This window comes from Orbicella faveolata, unplaced genomic scaffold (genome assembly GCF_042242905.1).
Source record: "Orbicella faveolata isolate gen_17 unplaced genomic scaffold, um_ofav_v1 contig_25, whole genome shotgun sequence".
In the NCBI taxonomy this organism is placed as follows: Eukaryota; Metazoa; Cnidaria; class Anthozoa; order Scleractinia; family Merulinidae; genus Orbicella; species Orbicella faveolata.
In genome coordinates this window covers 31,909,573-31,933,659 of record NW_028301553.1, presented here as the reverse complement: position 1 = coordinate 31,933,659, position 24,087 = coordinate 31,909,573, and the positions used below count along the sequence as shown (strand labels likewise).

General features: G+C 38.6%; 1 protein-coding gene and 1 pseudogene across 1 annotated transcript in view; one reads left to right on the top strand and one right to left on the bottom strand.

Annotated features, from left to right (window-relative positions):
- Nucleotides 1-16,796, bottom strand: part of LOC149109929 (uncharacterized) — an 84,250-nt gene extending 67,454 nt beyond the window's left edge. Inside the window, exons 1-3 of the mRNA XM_089293902.1 lie at nucleotides 16,706-16,796; nucleotides 8,761-8,832; nucleotides 5,495-5,566 (exon numbers count right to left, since the gene is read on the bottom strand). Of these exons, the coding sequence (XP_089150028.1) occupies nucleotides 5,495-5,566; nucleotides 8,761-8,774 (86 nt within the window). The 5' untranslated portion in view covers nucleotides 8,775-8,832; nucleotides 16,706-16,796. The remainder of the gene's footprint in view (nucleotides 1-5,494; nucleotides 5,567-8,760; nucleotides 8,833-16,705) is intronic.
- LOC149109930 (uncharacterized) lies at nucleotides 397-2,496 on the top strand (annotated as a pseudogene).
- Nucleotides 16,797-24,087: the final 7,291 nt, after the last annotated feature.

Sequence of the window (24,087 nt, the reverse complement as noted above, 5' to 3'; positions counted from 1 at the left end):
AATTGTTTCCTCAAAATTAATGAAGGAAATCGAAGCTGGTAGGGTTGTGGGACCTTTCAAGGCTCCACCTTTTCCCATTTTTCGTATATCGTCCATTGGCATGGTTCCCAAGAAGGCTCCTAATGAATTTAGATTAATTCACCATTTATCATACCCAAAAGGTTCGTCTGTAAATGATTCCATTCCTGACGAATGTTCATCAGTCCATTATGCTACTATTAGTGATGCCATTCATATTTTAAAGAAATTAGGTGCGGGTTGCTTTTTGGCTAAAACGGATATTAAGTCCGCATTTCGTATAATTCCTGTTCACCCGTTTGAGTACCCGTTACTCGGTATCAAAAGGGCAAATGAATACTATTTTGATCGTTGTCTCGTTATGGGACTAAGGTCTAGCTGCGCGATTTTCGAAAAGTTCAGTTCTTCTTTAGAGTGGCTTGCCATGCAACACTTACATGTCTCTGCCGTTTTACATATTTTAGACGACTTTTTGTTTATTGCGCCAAGTAGAGTTAAATGCGGTGAAGACCTTCATAAGTTTCTCGATATGCGCAACTTTCTTGGAGTCCCAATTGCCCAGGACAAAACAGTGGGACCGAATACCACTTTACAGTTTGCTGGTATAGAGCTCGATTCTGTGCGGCAGGAGGCCAGGTTGCCGTTAGACAAGCTTACCAAATGTCGTACCTTACTGCATCACTTTCACAAGAAACGCTTCGTCACTGTGCGCGAACTGCAGTCTTTAATTGGCCTGTTAAACTTCTGTTGTTCTGTTGTCATCCCAGGCCGCGCTTTTTTACGCCGCTTAATTGACCTTACCAGCGGTCTAACAAGCCGTTATCACCACATCTAAACATGATATCCGTATGTGGTTAACATTTCTAGATAATTTTAATGGAAGGGCATTTTTTCCGTCGAACCGCTGGGAAACTTCCTCTACACTTGAATTATATACAGATGCCGCGCCATCTAAAGGTTATAGTGCGGTATTTGGTAGGCATTGGTTTGGCGGTGCCCTTCCGGATGCATGGCACAGTTTCAACATCACTTTCCTCGAGCTTTTTCCCATTGTTTTAGCTGCCCACATATGGGGGTCTAGTATGACCAATCGCTGCGTGCTATTTTTCACAGATAATGCTGCCCTAGTAGATATTATAAATAAGCAGACCTCTAAGCATAAGTTAGTCATGGTTCTACTACGTGACTTGGTTCTTAGTTGTCTACGCTATAATATTTTATTTCGTCGTCGGCATGTTCCCAGCCTGCAGAACAGCCAAGCCGATTACATCTCTCGCTTTCAGGTCGAGAGCTTCAAGGTAATAGCGCCACAGGCAGACGAATTACAAACACCAGTGCCAGCGAACCTTCTACCGGAGAGTTGGTCACTCATTTGAGAGATTTATAAGGCTTCGCTCTAACGTTTACAATTTTGTGGCCTTGATACCAGTCGATACAAAGGCCAGAGCTTTCGAATTGGGGCTGCTTCGCTCGCGGCTGATAAGGGTTTCTCAGATGCGCAAATCCGCACTCTTGGCCGCTGGAAATCTGATGCTTTCAAAATATATATCCGCTCTGAACGCCTCCAAGCTAATTAGGTTAAACATGTCATTAGGTCACGCACCATTGAAACACTTTTACACCTTTTTCTATTTTTCTTCAGTCTTAGAAATGTAGGTCAGACATGGGCTGCCACTATTTCTGACGCATTATTTAGTACTATGATCAAGACTGTAGTCATTGTTGACGACCTTGTAGGTCAGACAAGGGCTGCTACATTTTTCTGTCGTCAATTATTTTAGTTTTGGTGGATTTTTTTGTTCATACGCGATGTCGGAAACTGAGGTCAGACATGGGCTGCTGCGGTTTCCGTCGTCACATTACTTTTTCTGTTGTGCGTCATTGCGTGACAACAACGTGGGTCAGACATGGGCCGCCATAACTTCAACTTTATTGCTTCCATCACCTATTACAATATATACTATAAATCGCCTAATATTACTATTTTGTTGATACAAAACAAGTGACGAGAGAGTCTATAGAAAAGCAAAAACAAAAAAAAAAAAAATGCGTGAAATTATAGATCCGTAATTTGACATTTATCAACTAAGTGATAATAATTATCAAACTTGAAACAACTCGAAATATCTTATGAAATAATCAACGAAGCAATAAGTATCAAAAGCTTATTTTATAAAAGGGGTATTGTGCCACTGCTGCTATCTTTGTCTAATATAGATCTTTTTATGTTATTCTTAAACATATTGAAAGATTTGATTTTTCGTGTTTTTATGTCTATACTATTACATATTTTTGGACCTTGAAAGGCCAAGGAGTATTGGCCAAGTGTAGTTGATTTACGTGGGAGATGACTGTCATCTGCACGTCGTGTACCATAACTATGTATTTGATAATTTGCTGAAAAGATGTCTGACAAATTTTTTGGAAGTTGATTATTGTAAAACTTGAACATAAAAAAAATGAAATTTCTAGCTTATTTATCTCTTGTACTTTTAATATTTTAAGTTCCTTAAAGACATTTTCTGTAATCTCTCTATACTGAATTTTAGCTATAGCCCTGACTGCTCTTTTCTGAAGTATTACTATTCTAGATAGTCTAGTAGGATAATTGTTGGCCCATATGACATTACAGTAATGTATGTAAGGGTAAACAAAAGTGTAATATAAGGTTTTGGTCGTTTCTTTGGTTAAAAATTGCCCTACTTTAAACATAATTCCAATATGTTTTGATATTTTACTTGTTATCAAGCTAATATGAGGTTTCCATGTTAGTTTTCATCTATTACTGTGCCAAGAAACTTACATTCCCTAACTCTGTCAATGATGTTCTCGTCTATCATTAAATTTATAGTCTCATTCATGTTTTTTCTGTTTGAAAATAACATGTAAGTTGTTTTAGAAATATTTAAAGATAATTTATTTGCTTTGAACCATGGAGAAAGTTTAGTTAACTCACCATTTGCTTTTGTAAGTAACTGGTTTAGACTTTTATTTGTGTAAAATATGTTGGTGTCATCAGCAAATAATGTGAAGGAAAACACATTTGAGGAAGCACTTATGTCATCGATGTATATCAAGAATAGGAGTGGCCCAAGTACTGACCCCTGTGGAACCTCACATGTTATGTCTGACATTTCTGAGTCTACTCCTTTGAATTGTACATACTGTTTTCTGTTAGATAAGTATTTCTTAAACCATAAGTGTGGTATACCTCTGATTCCATTATGTTCAAGTTTGTTCAATAGGATTGTGTGGTTAACTGTATCAAAGGCTTTTGCGAGATCTAAAAAGATACCTATACAGTATTCGCCATTGTCAATTGCAAAATGTATTTTTTCTACAAAATCTAAAATTGCCAATGCAGTAGAGTGTTTTTGCCTGAAGCCATACTGGTTTTTGTTTAAGATGTTAAATTTAGTTAAATAATCTATAAGTCGATTGTATACAACTTTCTCTAAAATCTTTGAAAATTGAGGTAAGATTGATACTGGCCTGAAGTTTCTGTAAATGTTATTATCTTCAGATCTAAAAAGCGATATGACTTAAGCTATTTTCATTTTGTCAGGCACAATGTCTTTTGTTAGGGACAAGTTTATAGTTTCACTCAAAGGTTTAGAAATTAGTGTAATAACGTTTTTTACCAGAGCTGTACTTAGTTTATCTGAACCATAACTTAATTTATTTTTAAGCTTCATTGTAATAGATTCAATTTCGCCTGGTGTTGTGTTCTTGAAAAATAAACTGTTGATATAATTTCCTTACAAGAAAGATTTATAGTTAACATTCACTTCAGGGATTTTCTTTGCCAGATTTGACCCTATGTTTGAAAAATATCTGCAAAACGTATTTGCTATAATGTTATAATCTGTATCCTTGGTATTGTTGTCTGAAAAATGTGTTGGATAGTTATTTTTACCTTTAGATTTGTTAAGAAGGGAATTTATTATTTTCCATGTTTCTTTCATGTTGTTTTCAGATTTTTTTATTTTCTTGTCAATATAATGCTTTTTGGAGAGTCTTAAAAGGTGATTTAATTTATTTCTATATGTAGTAAATTTCTTTTGTTTGTAATATTAGGAGACTTAATATAAGATTTATAAAGTAAATTCTTTCTTTTAATTGATTTAAGTATGCCTTTAGTGACCCAGGACTTAATAATTTTGGATTTGATTTTAACTTTTTAAATTGGGAAAGAGTCGTTGTGTATTTCAGTAAATTTCTGGATAAAGTTATTATAATATATGTTAGGATCTTCGTTATTTTTACTTTTTCTCCAATCAACACAATCTAAATTGTTGATGGAACTTTCCATAGAATGTTTATCATATATTCTTATACTTTTTACTTTCTTACTTTCTTTTAAGTTTTCATTACTTAGTTTATGGATATGAAAGATAGGAATATGATCAGATATATCAGCAAAAAGTAATCCATTAATGCAAGCAGCCTTCTCATCAAAAACATTGGTAAAAATATTATCAATTAGTGTAGCTGTGTTTGTTGTGATTCTGGTATGCTTACCAATTAGTGGTTTGAAAAAAGATGAATAAATGATGTCGAGAAATTCTCCCGGTATGTCCGAGTTATTTACACCTAGTAAATCCATGTTGAAATCCCCAAGAAAATAGCATTTTTTAATTACGAGATTTGTTTTTTCCGTTATTTCAGTAATTCTTTCAAGAAAACATTTCATCTCTGAGTCCGGAGCTCTATAGATTACGCCTACTGTGATGTTCTTACTCTGTCATTTTACGGTATTGTCAAAACTCGACGGTGACGTAAGTCAGGCACGGGGTGATACTGATCCGTCCATATTATTCTAGTTTCTCTACTATAACTCGGTTTTTCAGTTCGCGAGTTCTGCAGTGGTGTGTTGGTGGGGCTGCCACATTGTTGTGGCTTTTGGCGCCTTTTTCGCCCCACCTTTGCTGAAAATGACAATTTAATTACCATGGACATTGTTAACAATTAACTTTTATTTGAATTTCTATTAAAACCGCCACAGTATAAGTGGCCAAGAAATGCCAATTCACGAGTTGACTATTTGTTGTACACCATATCATCCTCAGCAAACTAGTGCGACACCACAAAGAGCTCCCGAACTCATTTCCTTACAAGGTATCGGCATAAAAATATATTACCCTCGACCCTGGGCCCTCGACCCTCAACAAAACGATAGACTCCAAATGATCGCGCCATCTGTGTCGGTACTTTTATAACAATTGGCCGCTTAGCACGTGATAGAGTTAAAAGTTATTGTAAAAAAGGTAAAAAGCCATATAAACTCCTTGTTGCAGCTCGTCTTTTCAGTAGTAGATCATACCAATGACGTGAAAATGTTTTAACAGCAAAAGAAAAAATGGCTCACGAGGCGATTGCGGAGTGTGTCACCGATGTTCTGACCACATTTAGATGTTATCTATAACGGAAAGTATAAGCTGTTTAACTAAAAAGAAAAGATGATCGATATACTTACAGGTCGTTCAAGTTCACCAAAGCGGAGAAGATATCCTCTGGTAAATTCTGAATGTGATTTCCTCCCAGGTCTCTGCGATGGACGGAGAACAAGTTGCAGATACATAGTATTACTAATGAGATAAAGAACGTATTTTCATGCCGAGCAAGTTTACGACTGTCTAATCAACGGCAAAAAGCCTTGAAATCTCAAAAGAAGATTTCATCAACAACCACCCACCCCCCATCTCTCTTGAACAGTTATCGGAAATGAAGGGAATGGGAGGATGAATTCATTCATCTCTCGCCGATACATTTGATATGTCGTGAGTCTCCCCACATCATTTGATATTACAGTAGCAACTGCCTTGGTTTCAGTTGGCCTGCCTTCAAAGCAAGATTTTGCCTTTTTCACAGAAGTCTTTGGCAACATTGCAGAACTAGTACCCTTTTACATTCTAGTATCGGTTTGTGATACTTCACTATCAATTTAGATTATATTAATTGTAAGATTTGCAAATCTACCAAAGCGGAGGAAGCATTTTCTCTTAAATTATTTGTATGTATTGAAAAAAAGTTTAGAGTTCCATCCATTTAACTTACCCCTCTCTCTTGAACCACCTTTGAGTTATGAGTTTGCTTAACCAATAGATTAAAACGAACTCACTTTACTGGCCTCAACACTGTTTCGTAATTTATTAAATTATTCAGAAGTCTACAGCCACTCCGGTTCAGCTAAACGGAGGTGGCTATAACGGAGGGTCACGGGGCACAAATTGTGACATCATACTGTAGCAAGAGAAGATCAAGCTAAGAGAGTGAACCTATCATATATGCCTTGTACCTTAAGTTATTTTGAAACATGGTACATGTACGACTGTACCCAGTTCTTCCGCGGATGTTTCTCGCGCGTTGCGTGGATGTTTTCGTGGAAGAATTGGTTATATTTCGCTTCGTTTGAAAGCCAAGGAAAACATGGAACATGCAGTGCAAGGATGGGTAACCCGAAAACACTGACCCCCGGTACGCGGACCCCCACAATGGACCGGGTTCGCGGACTATCCTACGGACCGGTCCATGGACTACCCCTACGGACCCCCTCTACGGACCACCCTAAAATAGTGTAAAAATAATAAATAAAGACTTCTCTTATCGGTTGTCTAATAGATTCAGACTCGTGTCGGTGATTTTTCGAGTGTTACACTGTGCAAATGTAACAGAATTGGGTTTTTACCACCCCACCCCCTCCCTAAAAGCTGTTTTCAGCTTGAGGAGATGCCGATGGTAAGAAGGAAAGTTGTTACCTTCCATTCGTGGCTCAATCTGGCTATGGAAGATATATTTTTAGGCCGTTTATTCTTGTTTGTATCTGTTATTCCGCTGAGTAAATTGTGAAGCCTGGAACTAATTCACGAACCCACGGGAGGATGGGCTGAACAAAATGGCACAGGGGACAGAACACAAATTTCGAGGCTTCCAGGAGGCTTCCCTGTACGCGTCTTTCGTATACTTTATGGCCACAGCAAAGAAAATGGCAATGTGTAATTATATAAATTGCACCCGAGCCTGAATCCAGGTCTGCCCATTTGCACAATGTAGCGTTCGAAATTTCGCCGTGACGAGTAATCTATTAGACAACCTGTAACTGAAATATTTATTTATCATTTTTATTATATTTTGGGGGTTGGTCCGTAGAAGGGGTCCGTAGCGGGAGTCTGTGGACCGGTCCATAGGTAGTCCGTGGACCCGGTCCGTAGTGGGGGTCCGCGGACCGGGGGTCAGTGTTTTCGGGTTACCCGTGCAAGGATGCCTTCCCTGATATTTTAATATCAAAGAACCAAAGGAGCTTCGGCCCTCGCCAAGTTTAAATACATTTCGAAACTTTAATCGGAGGACAGATTTGCCCGTCCAAACAATAAAAAAACTGAATAAACGGTAAAGAAATGAGCAACCAAACGAGTGCAAAGCAAACGAAGGCCGAACTGAAAACATCGCAACCAAACAATCAGATGTTCGAAAATGCAGACAGACGCTCCCGCCTAAACAACAAGATGGACTTAAAGCAACAAGGAGAACAACATCAAGGACAACGTCGATTAGAAACAACTTTATGTTGAACCTAGGAATTACGCAATATTTAGATTCAGTTTGTCTATCACTCTCGGAGATATCCAAAATATAATATGCAAGACAGCATCAAAAGCCAATTTTTTTTTTAAATTACCCGTCGTATTTCATGTTATCTAGAATGCGCAGAATGTGATCATTTCACATTGTTGTGTTAGACAGCTATTATACTCGTTGCTATCATAGTTAACGGAGGGGAATGGTTATGAAACTCGACAAAGTTCTTTGTTGTGTGATTTTGTTCTGTTTTTTAGCCTTGACCGTGCTCAAAACACAACAATTGTTTACTACTGACCAAGCAACTAACCAATAGAGACGTCTTGGTTACGTAACTCATGCAAAGTGTATGAGCTCAAAACAAAAGATTGTGCCCGGTCGTGGACATTCCAGCATAAATCTTGGTATCTTTGTTTACTCCTTTGATGTTTGCTACACTTCGTAATCAGTTCCCTATATTAACTATGTTGCTGTTCCCACTGTGATTTGCTTATGAGACTCCCTGAAACCAAATGAACGGCAAAGGAATGAACAGCCAAACGAGCACAAAAACACGGCTGAGAGCGCAAACAAAAAAGGTCGATGAATCGTCTATTGAAAATCAAAACATATAAAATGACGGATTACCTTGGGTATGAAGTCTCTATGCAGGATTGACTCTCTTATCTTGATCTTCTCTCGACCGTTGCTGCATAAACGTTTATCTAAATCATATCTTATTTTAGTCTTAATTTACACGGATTTTCTGTATAGTAGACGGACAAAAAGTGTGACATTTTACTGTAGTGAAATAAAATTGTGTTTTTATCTCGCCAATAAGTGGAAAGCAATGATCTTGATGTAATATGTTTATAAAAGGAATAGACCAAAGGCCTTGCAATTCCTTTCTTTAATGGATAAACGTATAAATTTGTCTCATCTAGCTGGATACATGTATTTCCTTCATAACACTGTGCACTGCTGTTTTCAGTCTTGATCTCTACACAATGTAAAAACAAAACTTACCGATAAACGACCGATAACGATAATCAAAAAGCAATGTTTGTAATGTTGAAATCAAGCTGGAGTTGACAGGGTCAGTGTCATAGTTCGAACAAATACTTAATTATCACTAATAATTACGTTCACAAAAATTAAAGAAAAAAGAACTGCAAACAAGCTTACAAGGACCAAAGCATTGATAGATCGGAAAGTAATCCCGGGGGTAGCCCTTCAATGTTGTTCGATGCCAGAGACCTAAAATAAGGGAGAATGTTTGGTTAATAAGTAGATTTAGCCAAGCCTAAAACCGGAGGTCCTGGGCCGGATTGTTGATAGCCGGTTTCGCTAACCCAGGAAAAGCAAGAAATTTGACTTAAGTTGTGTAACTCTTGCTGTAAGGTTTTCTGTATATTGCTTTGCCTTCTGTTTTGAACTTGAATAATTTCAACATACACAAAAGAAGCAGTGAAAAACACTTTCTGCAAGAAAAATTTATACTTCAGTGAACTTTAATCCTGGGTTAGCGTTAAGCGGCTTCCGAAAAACCCAGCCCTCTTTGCAACAAGTGAAACTAACATGAGCTCGCGGTGCAATCGAAAACCAGCACTTGATCAGCGGTCAACTTAAAAAAACACGTGTTTTCGATAAGCTCTAAACTTGAACCTGCAATATGGTCACGTGATCCCGGTCGGCGGATACTTTGTAATGACATTTGTCACTTGACCATAACATGAATGTCCAATCAAAAATGTACATTGTAAACCAATCTGTATGTATAAATATAATTAGTCTTTGTGTGTGTGCTTTGCGAGCTCTTGCATGTGTTTTTCTTATTTTCTCTTCTTATTTGACCCAAATAAATAATTGCCTGAAGAAAAAGATTTTAAGGTAATTCAAGCTGTAGCTACTGTCAAGCTAATAGATGTGAAGAAAATCACGAGTTTAACACGTCTGTCAAGTTAAGAAATGAGAACAGCAATTTCACGGCATTATAGGACGAAAATAAGCTTAGCACCAAAACGAGGCTATGCCATGTGCGAGTATAAAAAAATGCCTCCCAAGAGGGAGGCAAAGGGCTTTTGACCTCTTATTTAAAGTAAGTCGCATCGAAGACGCGCCGGAGGCTCCTCGTGCGGTTGGACCGGTGAGAGTGGGACACTACAGAGACTCTACTGCCAGTAATTCACTCCCATGAGGGGGGTAGGGGGGAGCAGAGAACGAGGAACATTTTACTCGAATTATTTTTCAATGTTTTTTTCTTTAGATAAACATGTTAAAACGCACGTTTTAACTTGTATCCATATCAGATGAATATATCTGGCACTAATAACTTGATTTAAACAAACCCAGAAAAAAAAAAAAAAAACAAACATCAAGCCAAGGCATGATGTTTTTTATGTCGATAAATTGACCTATTGTATTCAAGGCACATATTTGTCGATCCGATGGTGGTCTGTCATGTGACATAACAGCCAATCATGTTAAAGAGTGTTATCTATCCGCCAGTATAAAAGACTGGTCGCATTCTCACTCATTCCCTGTTGCTTTCACCATCACAGCGAGTATATCTCTTGGCGATAACATTTTTTCAGGGAAGTTGAAGAGATATTTTGTATTGCATTAGAATGCGTCTCCCTCTAATTTTTATCCTGGGGCATTCATTCATTAGGCGTTTAGAGAACGTCGTTGCCGCAAACCCTAACCTTAACCACTAATTCTTGTTAAATAATGCTGCCACATTTAAATGGCGTGGTGTTGGGGGGAGAACTGTGGATAAGACGTTGCAATACGACCTCCCCGTGGTCGCTTCATTCGCTCCAGACATAGTTATTTTACAGCTGGGAACCAATGATCTTTCTCGTCTTGATGCTTTAGTTGTGGGTTCTTCTATCGAGGAGCTTGTTACCATTCTGCACGACACGTACAACGTTAAGCTTATTTGTGTCTGCCAAACCCTTCTGGGGTCCGATCCTGTATTCAACATGCGTGTTCGCGCGTTTAACAAACATGTTAAAACGTTCCTCGACGCCCTCCCTCATGTCTTTTTCTGGGGACATAGAGGCTTTCGGAATTCATCCCAGAGATTTCTCGCGCGTGCTGGTGTCCACCTCAATAGGCAGGGGCCGTTTTAAAGTCATTACGCATTCGTTCAATTGTCGACCATTAGGCCGAACTATGCTGTCTGACGCTAATTCAAGCCATTTCCTTTTGATATATGTACAGTGTACATTTTACACCAAGCCGTGTCTTGTTGCCTCGTGATTCAGCTATTTTTGCGGTTTTCATTTGCCGCATACCTTTTCATTGCTGTTTCCGTTGGCTTATCATTTGGCCACCTATGTACACAGTACATTTGTGCCCGTGTTATACGGTATGCACAGTACATTAGTGTGCCTTTGTTTTATACGTTTTGCACAGTACATAAGTGTGCATTCTTTTTATATGATAAACACAGTAGATAGGTGTGTATTTGTTCTATACCGGCTTTGCTTATTGTTTTTTGCTTGCAGCTTACCGCATGAGTGTACAATCCATTTTGACCGCCTATTTCCATAGGTGTGTCCAATGCACTCGGTATTACTGTCAATGCATATCTATTTGTTCATGGAAATGAGCTTTTATGATTGTTATTTATCTCACTTGTCGCAATTTACAGCAAAGGCGTTGTCTCGGTCTGATAACAGTCTTTTTTAATCCTTTTTCACATACCGCAGCTATTTGGCGGTTACTTTAATCCGGCACCTCTGAGGTTGTCGATTTAGTTATAGATTTCTTCCCGTCATGGTAATTGTCTTAAGCTCATTTTACCTTGTATGCGGTTAATGCTGTCACCTAACATCCGTTATTATATAGATCATTTCTTCTCGCTTAATCATGCCGCCTAAGAAGCGTACTGATGGCGCTGGAAGCCGTTCTAAGCGTCTTCGCTCGTTGCCGCCTGCCTCTGATCTGTAAGAGGCCGAGCCAGCTGCAATAGTACAAGATACCCAGTCTGCTGCAGTCCCGGGGATGGTCCAGTTAAATCTCCAGGCGCTCACCAACACAATTACCGCTGCTGTCTCCGCGGCCGTGAAGGACGCCATGGCCACGCAGCATCAAGTGAGTGTCCCCGCCAGCACTACCACAGCACTTGGTCAGGTTGACCATCTGGTGAACGAGGAGATTTCAAACCTCATTCAACCCACAGGTACGCAAGGCGCGGATCCACCTCTTTCTCCCTTGAGTGTTGGGGATGAACCGCGCCAGCTTTTTACCAGCATTGGCGGAGATTTAGGTGCTAGAGTTAGCTCAAAAACGAAAGCAAAAATTTGGGCCCACGAATACATAGATTTTGGTGTGTTGTTGTCAGTAGCTCCTCCCCGTGAGCGCTATGCCTTATCTATGAGCTCCCCTGGTAGTGTCTCGGGTCAACCCCACCTAACTCTTGAGCCTTATCACACGCCAAAGAAGGTGACAACTATTCAGCAGTGGATAACTGCCTTTAACATTTTCGTCACGATTTATTCGGAGAAAGCTGCTGATGACGCCCCAAAGTTGATGAAATATTGTGAAGTGGTGCGTGATCTTTCTCATAAATCGGCCGACTGGCTTTTTTATGACGAGCAGTTCCGCTACTTAAGACAATCTGCACCTCACCGTTACCCTTGGGATCAAATCCACTGGGAATTATGGCTTAGGGCGATGTCCAATATTTGCGGCAAAACTCCATCATCCGCAGGTGCGGATAAGGCCCGCGCACCAGTCCGTTTTCGACCTTCTACCAGCAAATTTCCCAAAGGGACATGTTGGACATTTCACGCCGGTATGCAGTGCAGGGGATGCCAATATGAGCATGTCTGCTTTAAATGCAATGCAAAACATCCGGCAAGTCAATGTCAGGTTTCCTCAACCCACCAGCGCCCCAATGTCGGAAAATCCGGATCACAACTTATTAATCCAAGTGTTGGACAGCCAGCCAGTCACCCCCGTAAAAGCGGACCGGTTTGAGAATTTATTGGCTGGTTATAGTCCAGCCTTAAAAACCTTATTAGTTGACGGTTTTCGGAACGGTTTTCGAATTTCTCACATCGGCGAATTATCTTCTTTTGAATCTCCTAATTTGCAAGGTGCCCTCCAGAATCCGGAAATTGTTTCCTCAAAATTAATGAAGGAAATCGAAGCTAGTAGGGTTGTGGGACCTTTCAAGGCTCCACCTTTTCCCATTTTTCGTATTTCGCCCATTGGCATGGTTCCCAAGAAGGCTCCTAATGAATTTAGATTAATTCACCATTTATCATACCCAAAAGGTTCGTCTGTAAATGATTCCATTCCTGACGAATGTTCATCAGTCCATTATGCTACTATTAGTAATGCCATTCATATTTTAAAGAAATTAGGTGCGGGTTGCTTTTTGGCTAAAACGGATATTAAGTCCGCATTTCGTATAATTCCTGTTCACCCGTTGAAGTACCCGTTACTCGGTATCAAATGGGCAAATGAATACTATTTTGATCGTTGTCTCGCTATGGGACTAAGGTCGAGCTGCGCGATTTTCGAAAAGTTCAGTTCTTCTTTAGAGTGGCTTGCCATGCAACACTTACATGTCTGCCGTTTTGCATATTTTAGACGAATTTTTGTTTATTGCGCCAAGTAGAGTTAAATGCGGTGAAGACCTTCATAAGTTTCTCGATATGCGCAACTTTCTTGGAGTCCCAATTGCCCAGGACAAAACAGTGGGACCGAATACCACTTTACAGTTTGCTGGTATAGAGCTCGATTCTGTGCGGCAGGAGGCCAGGTTGCCGTTAGACAAGCTTACCAAATGTCGTACCTTACTACATCACTTTCACAAGAAACGCTCCGTCACTGTGCGCGAACTGCAGTCTTTAATTGGCCTGTTAAACTTCTGTTGTTCTGTTGTCATCCCAGGCCGCGCTTTTTTACGCCGCTTAATTGACCTTACCAGCGGTCTAACAAGCCCTTATCACCACATCCGTTTAAACAGAGAATCTAAACATGATATTCGTATGTGGTTAACATTTCTAGATAATTTTAATAGAAGGGCATTTTTTCCGTCGGACCGCTGGGAAACTTCCTCTACACTTGAATTATGTACAGATGCCGCGGCATCTAAAGGTTATGGTGCGGTATTTGGTAGGCATTGGTTTGGCGGTGCCTTTCCGGACACAGTAATGTATGTAACGGTAAACAAGAGTGTAATATAAGGTTTTGGTCGTTTCTTTGGTTAAAAATTGCCCTACTTTAAACATAATTCCAATATTTTTTGATATTTTACTTGTTATCAAGCTAATATGGGGTTTCCATGTTAGTTTTCATCTATTACTGTGCCAAGAAACTTGCATTCCCTAACTCTGTCAATGATGTTCTCGTCTATCATTAAATTTATAGTCTCATTCATGTTTTTCTGTTTGAAAATAACATGTAAGTTGTTTTAGAAATATTTAAAGATAATTTATTTGCTTTGAACCATAGAGAAAGTTTAGTTAACTCACCATTTGCTTTTGTAAGTAATTGGTTTAGACTTTTATTTTTGTAAAATATGTTGGTGTCATCAGCAAATAATGTGAAGGAAAACACATTTGAGGAAGTACTTATGTCATCGATGTATATCAAGAATAGGAGTGGCCCAAGTACTGACCCCTGTGGAACCTCACATATTATGTCTGACATTTCTGAGTCTACTCCTTTGAATTGTACATACTGTTTTCTGTTAGATAAGTATTTCTTAAACCATAAGAGTGGTATACCTCTGATTCCATAATGTTCAAGTTTGTTCAATAGGATTGTGTGGTTCACTGTATCAAAGGCTTTTGCGAGATCTAAAAAGATACCTATACAGTATTCGCCATTGTCAATTGCAAAATGTATTTTTTCTACAAAATCTAAAATTGCCAATGCAGTAGAGTGTTTTTGCCTGAAGCCATACTGGTTTTTGTTTAAGATGTTAAATTTAGTTAAGTAATCTAAAAGTCGATTGTAAAAACTTTCTCTAAAATCTTTGAAAATTAAGGTAAGATTGACACTGGCCTGAAGTTTCTGTAAATGTTATTATCTTCAGATCTAAAAAGCGGTATGACTTAAGCTATTTTCATTTTGTCAGGCACAATGTCTTTTGTTAGGGACAAGTTTATAGTTTCACTCAAAGGTTTAGAAATTAGTGTAATAACGTTTTTTACCAGAGCTGTACTTAGTTTATCTGAACCATAACTTGATTTATTTTTAAGCTTCATTGTAATAGATTCAATTTCGCCTGGTGTTGTGTTCTTGAAAAATAAACTGTTGATATAATTTCCTTACAAGAAAGATTTATAGTTAACATTCACTTCAGGGATTTTCTTTGCCAGATTTGACCCTATGTTTGAAAAATATCTGCAAAACGTATTTGCTATAATGTTATAATCTGTATCCCCGGTATTGTTGTCTGAAAAATGTGTTGGATAGTTATTTTTACCTTTAGATTTGTTAAGAAGGGAATTTATTATTTTCCATGTTTCTTTCATGTTGTTTTCAGATTCTTTTATTTTCTTGTCAATATAATGCTTTTTGGAGAGTCTTAAAAGGTGATTTAATTTATTTCTATATGTAGTAAATTTCTTTTGTTTGTAATATTAGGAGACTTAATATAAGATTTATAAAGTAAATTCTTTCTTTTAATTGATTTAAGTATGCCTTTAGTGACCCAGGACTTAATAATTTTGGATTTGATTTTAACTTTTTAAATTGGGAAAGAGTCGTTGTGTATTTCAGTAAATTTCTGGATAAAGTTATTATAATATATGTTAGGATCTTCGTTATTTTTACTTTTTCTCCAATCAACACAATCTAAATTGTTGATGGAACTTTCCATAGAATGTTTATCATATATTCTTATACTTTTTACTTTCTTACTTTCTTTTAAGTTTTCATTACTTAGTTTATGGATATGAAAGATAGGAATATGATCAGATATATCAGCAAAAAGTAATCCATTAATGCAAGCAGCCTTCTCATCAAAAACATTGGTAAAAATATTATCAATTAGTGTAGCTGTGTTTGTTGTGATTCTGGTATGCTTACCAATTAGTGGTTTGAAAAAAGATGAATAAATGATGTCGAGAAATTCTCCCGGTATGTCCGAGTTATTTACACCTAGTAAATCGATGTTGAAATCCCCAAGAAAATAGCATTTTTTATTTACGAGATTTATTTTTTCCGTTATTTCAGTAATTCTTTCAAGAAAACATTTCATATCTGAGTCCGTTGCTCTGTAGATTATGCCTACTGTGATGTTCTTATTCTGTCATTTTACGTTATTGTCAAAACTCGACGGTGACGTAAGTCAGGCACGGGGTGTTACTGATCCGTCCATATTATTCTAGTTTCTCTACTATAACTCGGTTTTTCAGTTCGCGAGTTCTGCAGTGGTGTGTTGGTGGGGCTGCCACATTGTTGTGGCTTTTGGCGCCTTTTTCGCCCCACCTTTGCTGAAAATGACAATTTAATTACCATGGACATTGTTAACAATTAACTTTTATTTGAGTTTCTATTAAAACCGCCACAGCGTAAGTGGCCAAGAAATGCCATTTCACGAGTTGATTATTTGTTGTACACCATTTCATCCTCAGCAAACTAGTGCGACACCACAAAGAGCTCCCGAACTCATTTCCGTACAATGTATCGGCATAAAAATATATTACCCTCGACCCTCGACCCTTAACAAAAAGATAGACTCCAAATGATCGCGTCATCTGTGTCGGTACTTTTATAACAATTGGTCGCTTAGCACGTGATAGACTTACAAGTTATTGTAAAAAAAGGTAAAAATCCATATATACTCCATGTTGCCGCTCGTCTTTTCAGTAGTAGATCATACCAATGACGTGAAAATGTTTTAACAGCAAAAGAAAAAATGGCACACGAAGCGATTGCGGAGTGTGTCTCCGATGTTCTGACCACATTTTAATGTTATCTATAGCGGAAAGTATAAGCTGTTTTCTATTTCTTAAATAACTATTTTGAAATGATTGTTTTCCTACTAAAATAACAATAAAATAATAAATAATACTAATCCGAGTAGACATTTGCAAAAAGCAAGGCTAGCAGTTGTAATGATGGTTAAACAAAAAACAAAGATGATGGATATACTTACAGGTATCGCAAGTTCTCCAAAGAGGAGAAGATATCCTGTGGTAAATTCTGAATGTGATTTCCTGTCAGGTCTCTGCGATAGACGGAGAACAAGTTGGAAATACATAGTATTACTAATGAAATAAAAAACGTATTTTCATGCCGAGCAAGTTTACGACTGTCTAATCAACGGCAAAAAGCCTTGAAATATCGAAAGAAGATTTTATCAACCACCATCCACCCCCCGTCCCTCTTGAACAGTTATCGGGGATGAAGGAAATGGGAGGATGATTTCATTCATCTCTCGCCGATACATTTGATATGTCGGGATTCTCCTCACATCATTTGACATTACAGTAGCAACCGCCTTGGTTTCAGATGACCTGCCTTTAAAGGAAGATTTTGTCTTTTTAGCAAAAGTCTTTGGCAGAACTAGTATCCTTTTACATTCTAATATCAGTTTGTGATACTTCACTATTAATTTAGGCTATATCAATTGTAATATTTGCAAATCTATCAAACGGAGGATACATTTTCTTTTAAATTATATATATGTGTTAAAAAAAGTTTAGAGTTCCATCCGTTCAACCTACCCCCTTCTCTTGAACCACCTTTGAGTTATGAGTTTGCTTAACCAATGGATTAAAACTAACACACTTTACTGGCCTCAACACTGTTTCCTAATTTATTAATTTATTTCAAAAGCCTACAGCCACTTCGGTTCAACTAAACGGAGGTGGCTATAACGGAGGGTCACGGGGCACAAATCGTGACATCATACTGTAGCAAGAGAAGATCAAGGTAAGCGAGTGCATCTATCAAATATGCCTTATACCTTAAGCTATTTTGAAACATGGTACATGTACGACTGTCCCCAGTTCTTCTGCGGATGTTTCTCGCGCGTTGCGTGGATGTTTTCGTGGAGGATTTGGTTATGTTTCGCTTCCTTTTAAAGTTACGGAAAACATGGAACAGTGCAAGGATGTTTTCGTTGATATTTTAATATCAAAGATCAAAGTACCAAAGGAGCTTCGGCCCTCGCTAAGTTTAAATACATTTCGAAATATTAATCGGAGGACACATTTGCCCTGTGCGAACAATCCAAAAAAAAAATAGTGAATAAACGGTAAAGAAATGAGCAACCAAACGAGTGCAAAGCAAACGAAGACCGAAAACAACGCAACCAAACAATCAGATGTGTCGAAAAGGCAGACAGACGCTCCCCCCTAAACAACAAAAGGGAATTTAAGCAACAACGAGAGCAACGTTAAGGACAACGTCGATTGAAAACAACTTCATGTTGAACCTAGCAATTACGCAATATTTAGATTCAGTTTGTCTATCACTCTCAGAGATATCCATTAATGCTCCCAACCCATGAGAAAAAGGAACACAACAATATGTGGGGTAAGGGGTTGGGAATGAAGTACTCAAATAGCAGGCCAGTGTAACTACATGTAAATGCCATCACTAAATGAATCACTAATCTGGCTTGGTAAAGGGGGGGGGGGGGTCAAACCCCCCTCCTCTCCGGGGATGCAGGTCACAAACCCCTGGGAGAGGTTCCTAATCCTCTTCGGGGCTGCAGTCACAATACCCCGAAAGAGGTCCTTACTCCCTTTCAGGGCTGCAGGTCACAATACCCTGAAAAGGTCCCTACTCCCCCTCAGGGCTGCAGGTCACAATACCCTGAAAGAGGTCCTTACTCCCCTCCAGGGCTGCAGGTCACAATACCCTGAAAGAGGTTCCTTGTCCTAAGGGAGTTTAGACTCATGGCTACCATGGCAACCCATCAATTCTGAGTCTATGGGGCCAAGAGTGCCTGTATGGGAGCACTTCATCCCAACCCAAAGTTTATTTGTGTATTTCAATTAGACAAATCTATTTCAATTAGACAAATCTAAACCGTAGACTAACTCCTTACTACAATTATGCAGTCCTTGAGATTAGACAAGGCTAATCAGTTCATTCAGTGTCTTTGATGCAGATAAACTGCGTAAGTACCAATAGCATTAGTCACTAAGCGTAACAAAAAATAGCTCCTAACTGTAGCGTTTTGTTTAAAGAGATCTCAATACATATTGCTGTGTATCTGAAAATTAGATACAGGTACATTGGCTGTACATAGTAAAGCTAGTCAGTGATCTCGTAACGTGGGGCCCTAAGGCCCAGCTGAGCAGCTTAAGTAGGATATATAACTATCCATAAATTCACAAACATTGTGTAGTTTGTGTGTGACATGCTTAAACCATAGGGTGGGGAGGGAGTGAAAATCGCGTCATAGAACAAGGCAAATACAGTTTACTAGCTCGCAGCGAAGGAATGAATGAACACACAACTTGTGCCCGATGCCTGGGAATCGATTGACCGTGAAATACCAGCCAGTTCTGATTGGCTTAGCGTACAGTTTGCGTTACTAATGCATGTGATTACACTAAACTTTGGACTGTGAAATCCTACCCTCTACCTTTTTGCATGTCACGCAACCAGCACACAATCACTCATGGTTGTCCCATTAACTTAAATTTATGAGGACATAATACACACGGGCACCTATAGCTACCCCACCCAGCCTTCCTTCCCACAAGGCCAATTAATTAATTGAAATTAATTAATTAAACAAACATTAAAGTCTACACCTTATTGTGTTAGTGCATTAGGGAACAGCAGCCCCCTAATCCATCCCAATAGTGCACTCTGCACTAAAAATGGGGCAATTGCAGAGAATGAATGAGCTTACTAGTGCTTTTTAGAAAGCCATTATCTCCCTAAAATTCTACACCAAAATTCTTTTGGAGGTTTCACCAATTACCAAGTTCCATAAGTTACTTTCTTACTTTCTTTTAAGTTTTCATTACTTAGTTTATGGATATGAAAGATAGGAATATGATCAGATATATCAGCAAAAAGTAATCCATTAATGCAAGCAGCCTTCTCATCAAAAACATTGGTAAAAATATTATCAATTAGTGTAGCTGTGTTTGTTGTGATTCTGGTATGCTTACCAATTAGTGGTTTGAAAAAAGATGAATAAATGATGTCGAGAAATTCTCCCGGTATGTCCGAGTTATTTACACCTAGTAAATCGATGTTGAAATCCCCAAGAAAATAGCATTTTTTATTTACGAGATTTATTTTTTCCGTTATTTCAGTAATTCTTTCAAGAAAACATTTCATATCTGAGTCCGTTGCTCTGTAGATTATGCCTACTGTGATGTTCTTATTCTGTCATTTTACGTTATTGTCAAAACTCGACGGTGACGTAAGTCAGGCACGGGGTGTTACTGATCCGTCCATATTATTCTAGTTTCTCTACTATAACTCGGTTTTTCAGTTCGCGAGTTCTGCAGTGGTGTGTTGGTGGGGCTGCCACATTGTTGTGGCTTTTGGCGCCTTTTTCGCCCCACCTTTGCTGAAAATGACAATTTAATTACCATGGACATTGTTAACAATTAACTTTTATTTGAGTTTCTATTAAAACCGCCACAGCGTAAGTGGCCAAGAAATGCCATTTCACGAGTTGATTATTTGTTGTACACCATTTCATCCTCAGCAAACTAGTGCGACACCACAGAGAGCTCCCGAACTCATTTCCGTACAATGTATCGGCATAAAAATATATTACCCTCGACCCTCGACCCTTAACAAAAAGATAGACTCCAAATGATCGCGTCATCTGTGTCGGTACTTTTATAACAATTGGTCGCTTAGCACGTGATAGACTTACAAGTTATTGTAAAAAAAGGTAAAAATCCATATATACTCCATGTTGCCGCTCGTCTTTTCAGTAGTAGATCATACCAATGACGTGAAAATGTTTTAACAGCAAAAGAAAAAATGGCACACGAAGCGATTGCGGAGTGTGTCTCCGATGTTCTGACCACATTTTAATGTTATCTATAGCGGAAAGTATAAGCTGTTTTCTATTTCTTAAATAACTATTTTGAAATGATTGTTTTCCTACTAAAATAACAATAAAATAATAAATAATACTAATCCGAGTAGACATTTGCAAAAAACAAGGCTAGCAGTTGTAATGATGGTTAAACAAAAAACAAAGATGATGGATATACTTACAGGTATCGCAAGTTCTCCAAAGAGGAGAAGATATCCTGTGGTAAATTCTGAATGTGATTTCCTGTCAGGTCTCTGCGATAGACGGAGAACAAGTTGGAAATACATAGTATTACTAATGAAATAAAAAACGTATTTTCATGCCGAGCAAGTTTACGACTGTCTAATCAACGGCAAAAAGCCTTGAAATATCGAAAGAAGATTTTATCAACCACCATCCACCCCCCGTCCCTCTTGAACAGTTATCGGGGATGAAGGAAATGGGAGGATGATTTCATTCATCTCTCGCCGATACATTTGATATGTCGGGATTCTCCTCACATCATTTGACATTACAGTAGCAACCGCCTTGGTTTCAGATGACCTGCCTTTAAAGGAAGATTTTGTCTTTTTAGCAAAAGTCTTTGGCAGAACTAGTATCCTTTTACATTCTAATATCAGTTTGTGATACTTCACTATTAATTTAGGCTATATCAATTGTAATATTTGCAAATCTATCAAACGGAGGATACATTTTCTTTTAAATTATATATATGTGTTAAAAAAAGTTTAGAGTTCCATCCGTTCAACCTACCCCCTTCTCTTGAACCACCTTTGAGTTATGAGTTTGCTTAACCAATGGATTAAAACTAACACACTTTACTGGCCTCAACACTGTTTCCTAATTTATTAATTTATTTCAAAAGCCTACAGCCACTTCGGTTCAACTAAACGGAGGTGGCTATAACGGAGGGTCACGGGGCACAAATCGTGACATCATACTGTAGCAAGAGAAGATCAAGGTAAGCGAGTGCATCTATCAAATATGCCTTATACCTTAAGCTATTTTGAAACATGGTACATGTACGACTGTCCCCAGTTCTTCTGCGGATGTTTCTCGCGCGTTGCGTGGATGTTTTCGTGGAGGATTTGGTTATGTTTCGCTTCCTTTTAAAGTTACGGAAAACATGGAACAGTGCAAGGATGTTTTCGTTGATATTTTAATATCAAAGATCAAAGTACCAAAGGAGCTTCGGCCCTCGCTAAGTTTAAATACATTTCGAAATATTAATCGGAGGACACATTTGCCCTGTGCGAACAATCCAAAAAAAAAATAGTGAATAAACGGTAAAGAAATGAGCAACCAAACGAGTGCAAAGCAAACGAAGACCGAAAACAACGCAACCAAACAATCAGATGTGTCGAAAAGGCAGACAGACGCTCCCCCCTAAACAACAAAAGGGAATTTAAGCAACAACGAGAGCAACGTTAAGGACAACGTCGATTGAAAACAACTTCATGTTGAACCTAGCAATTACGCAATATTTAGATTCAGTTTGTCTATCACTCTCAGAGATATCCATTAATGCTCCCAACCCATGAGAAAAAGGAACACAACAATATGTGGGGTAAGGGGTTGGGAATGAAGTACTCAAATAGCAGGCCAGTGTAACTACATGTAAATGCCATCACTAAATGAATCACTAATCTGGCTTGGTAAAGGGGGGGGGGGGGTCAAACCCCCCTCCTCTCCGGGGATGCAGGTCACAAACCCCTGGGAGAGGTTCCTAATCCTCTTCGGGGCTGCAGTCACAATACCCCGAAAGAGGTCCTTACTCCCTTTCAGGGCTGCAGGTCACAATACCCTGAAAAGGTCCCTACTCCCCCTCAGGGCTGCAGGTCACAATACCCTGAAAGAGGTCCTTACTCCCCTCCAGGGCTGCAGGTCACAATACCCTGAAAGAGGTTCCTTGTCCTAAGGGAGTTTAGACTCATGGCTACCATGGCAACCCATCAATTCTGAGTCTATGGGGCCAAGAGTGCCTGTATGGGAGCACTTCATCCCAACCCAAAGTTTATTTGTGTATTTCAATTAGACAAATCTATTTCAATTAGACAAATCTAAACCGTAGACTAACTCCTTACTACAATTATGCAGTCCTTGAGATTAGACAAGGCTAATCAGTTCATTCAGTGTCTTTGATGCAGATAAACTGCGTAAGTACCAATAGCATTAGTCACTAAGCGTAACAAAAAATAGCTCCTAACTGTAGCGTTTTGTTTAAAGAGATCTCAATACATATTGCTGTGTATCTGAAAATTAGATACAGGTACATTGGCTGTACATAGTAAAGCTAGTCAGTGATCTCGTAACGTGGGGCCCTAAGGCCCAGCTGAGCAGCTTAAGTAGGATATATAACTATCCATAAATTCACAAACATTGTGTAGTTTGTGTGTGACATGCTTAAACCATAGGGTGGGGAGGGAGTGAAAATCGCGTCATAGAACAAGGCAAATACAGTTTACTAGCTCGCAGCGAAGGAATGAATGAACACACAACTTGTGCCCGATGCCTGGGAATCGATTGACCGTGAAATACCAGCCAGTTCTGATTGGCTTAGCGTACAGTTTGCGTTACTAATGCATGTGATTACACTAAACTTTGGACTGTGAAATCCTACCCTCTACCTTTTTGCATGTCACGCAACCAGCACACAATCACTCATGGTTGTCCCATTAACTTAAATTTATGAGGACATAATACACACGGGCACCTATAGCTACCCCACCCAGCCTTCCTTCCCACAAGGCCAATTAATTAATTGAAATTAATTAATTAAACAAACATTAAAGTCTACACCTTATTGTGTTAGTGCATTAGGGAACAGCAGCCCCCTAATCCATCCCAATAGTGCACTCTGCACTAAAAATGGGGCAATTGCAGAGAATGAATGAGCTTACTAGTGCTTTTTAGAAAGCCATTATCTCCCTAAAATTCTACACCAAAATTCTTTTGGAGGTTTCACCAATTACCAAGTTCCATAAGTTACTTTCTTACTTTCTTTTAAGTTTTCATTACTTAGTTTATGGATATGAAAGATAGGAATATGATCAGATATATCAGCAAAAAGTAATCCATTAATGCAAGCAGCCTTCTCATCAAAAACATTGGTAAAAATATTATCAATTAGTGTAGCTGTGTTTGTTGTGATTCTGGTATGCTTACCAATTAGTGGTTTGAAAAAAGATGAATAAATGATGTCGAGAAATTCTCCCGGTATGTCCGAGTTATTTACACCTAGTAAATCGATGTTGAAATCCCCAAGAAAATAGCATTTTTTATTTACGAGATTTATTTTTTCCGTTATTTCAGTAATTCTTTCAAGAAAACATTTCATATCTGAGTCCGTTGCTCTGTAGATTATGCCTACTGTGATGTTCTTATTCTGTCATTTTACGTTATTGTCAAAACTCGACGGTGACGTAAGTCAGGCACGGGGTGTTACTGATCCGTCCATATTATTCTAGTTTCTCTACTATAACTCGGTTTTTCAGTTCGCGAGTTCTGCA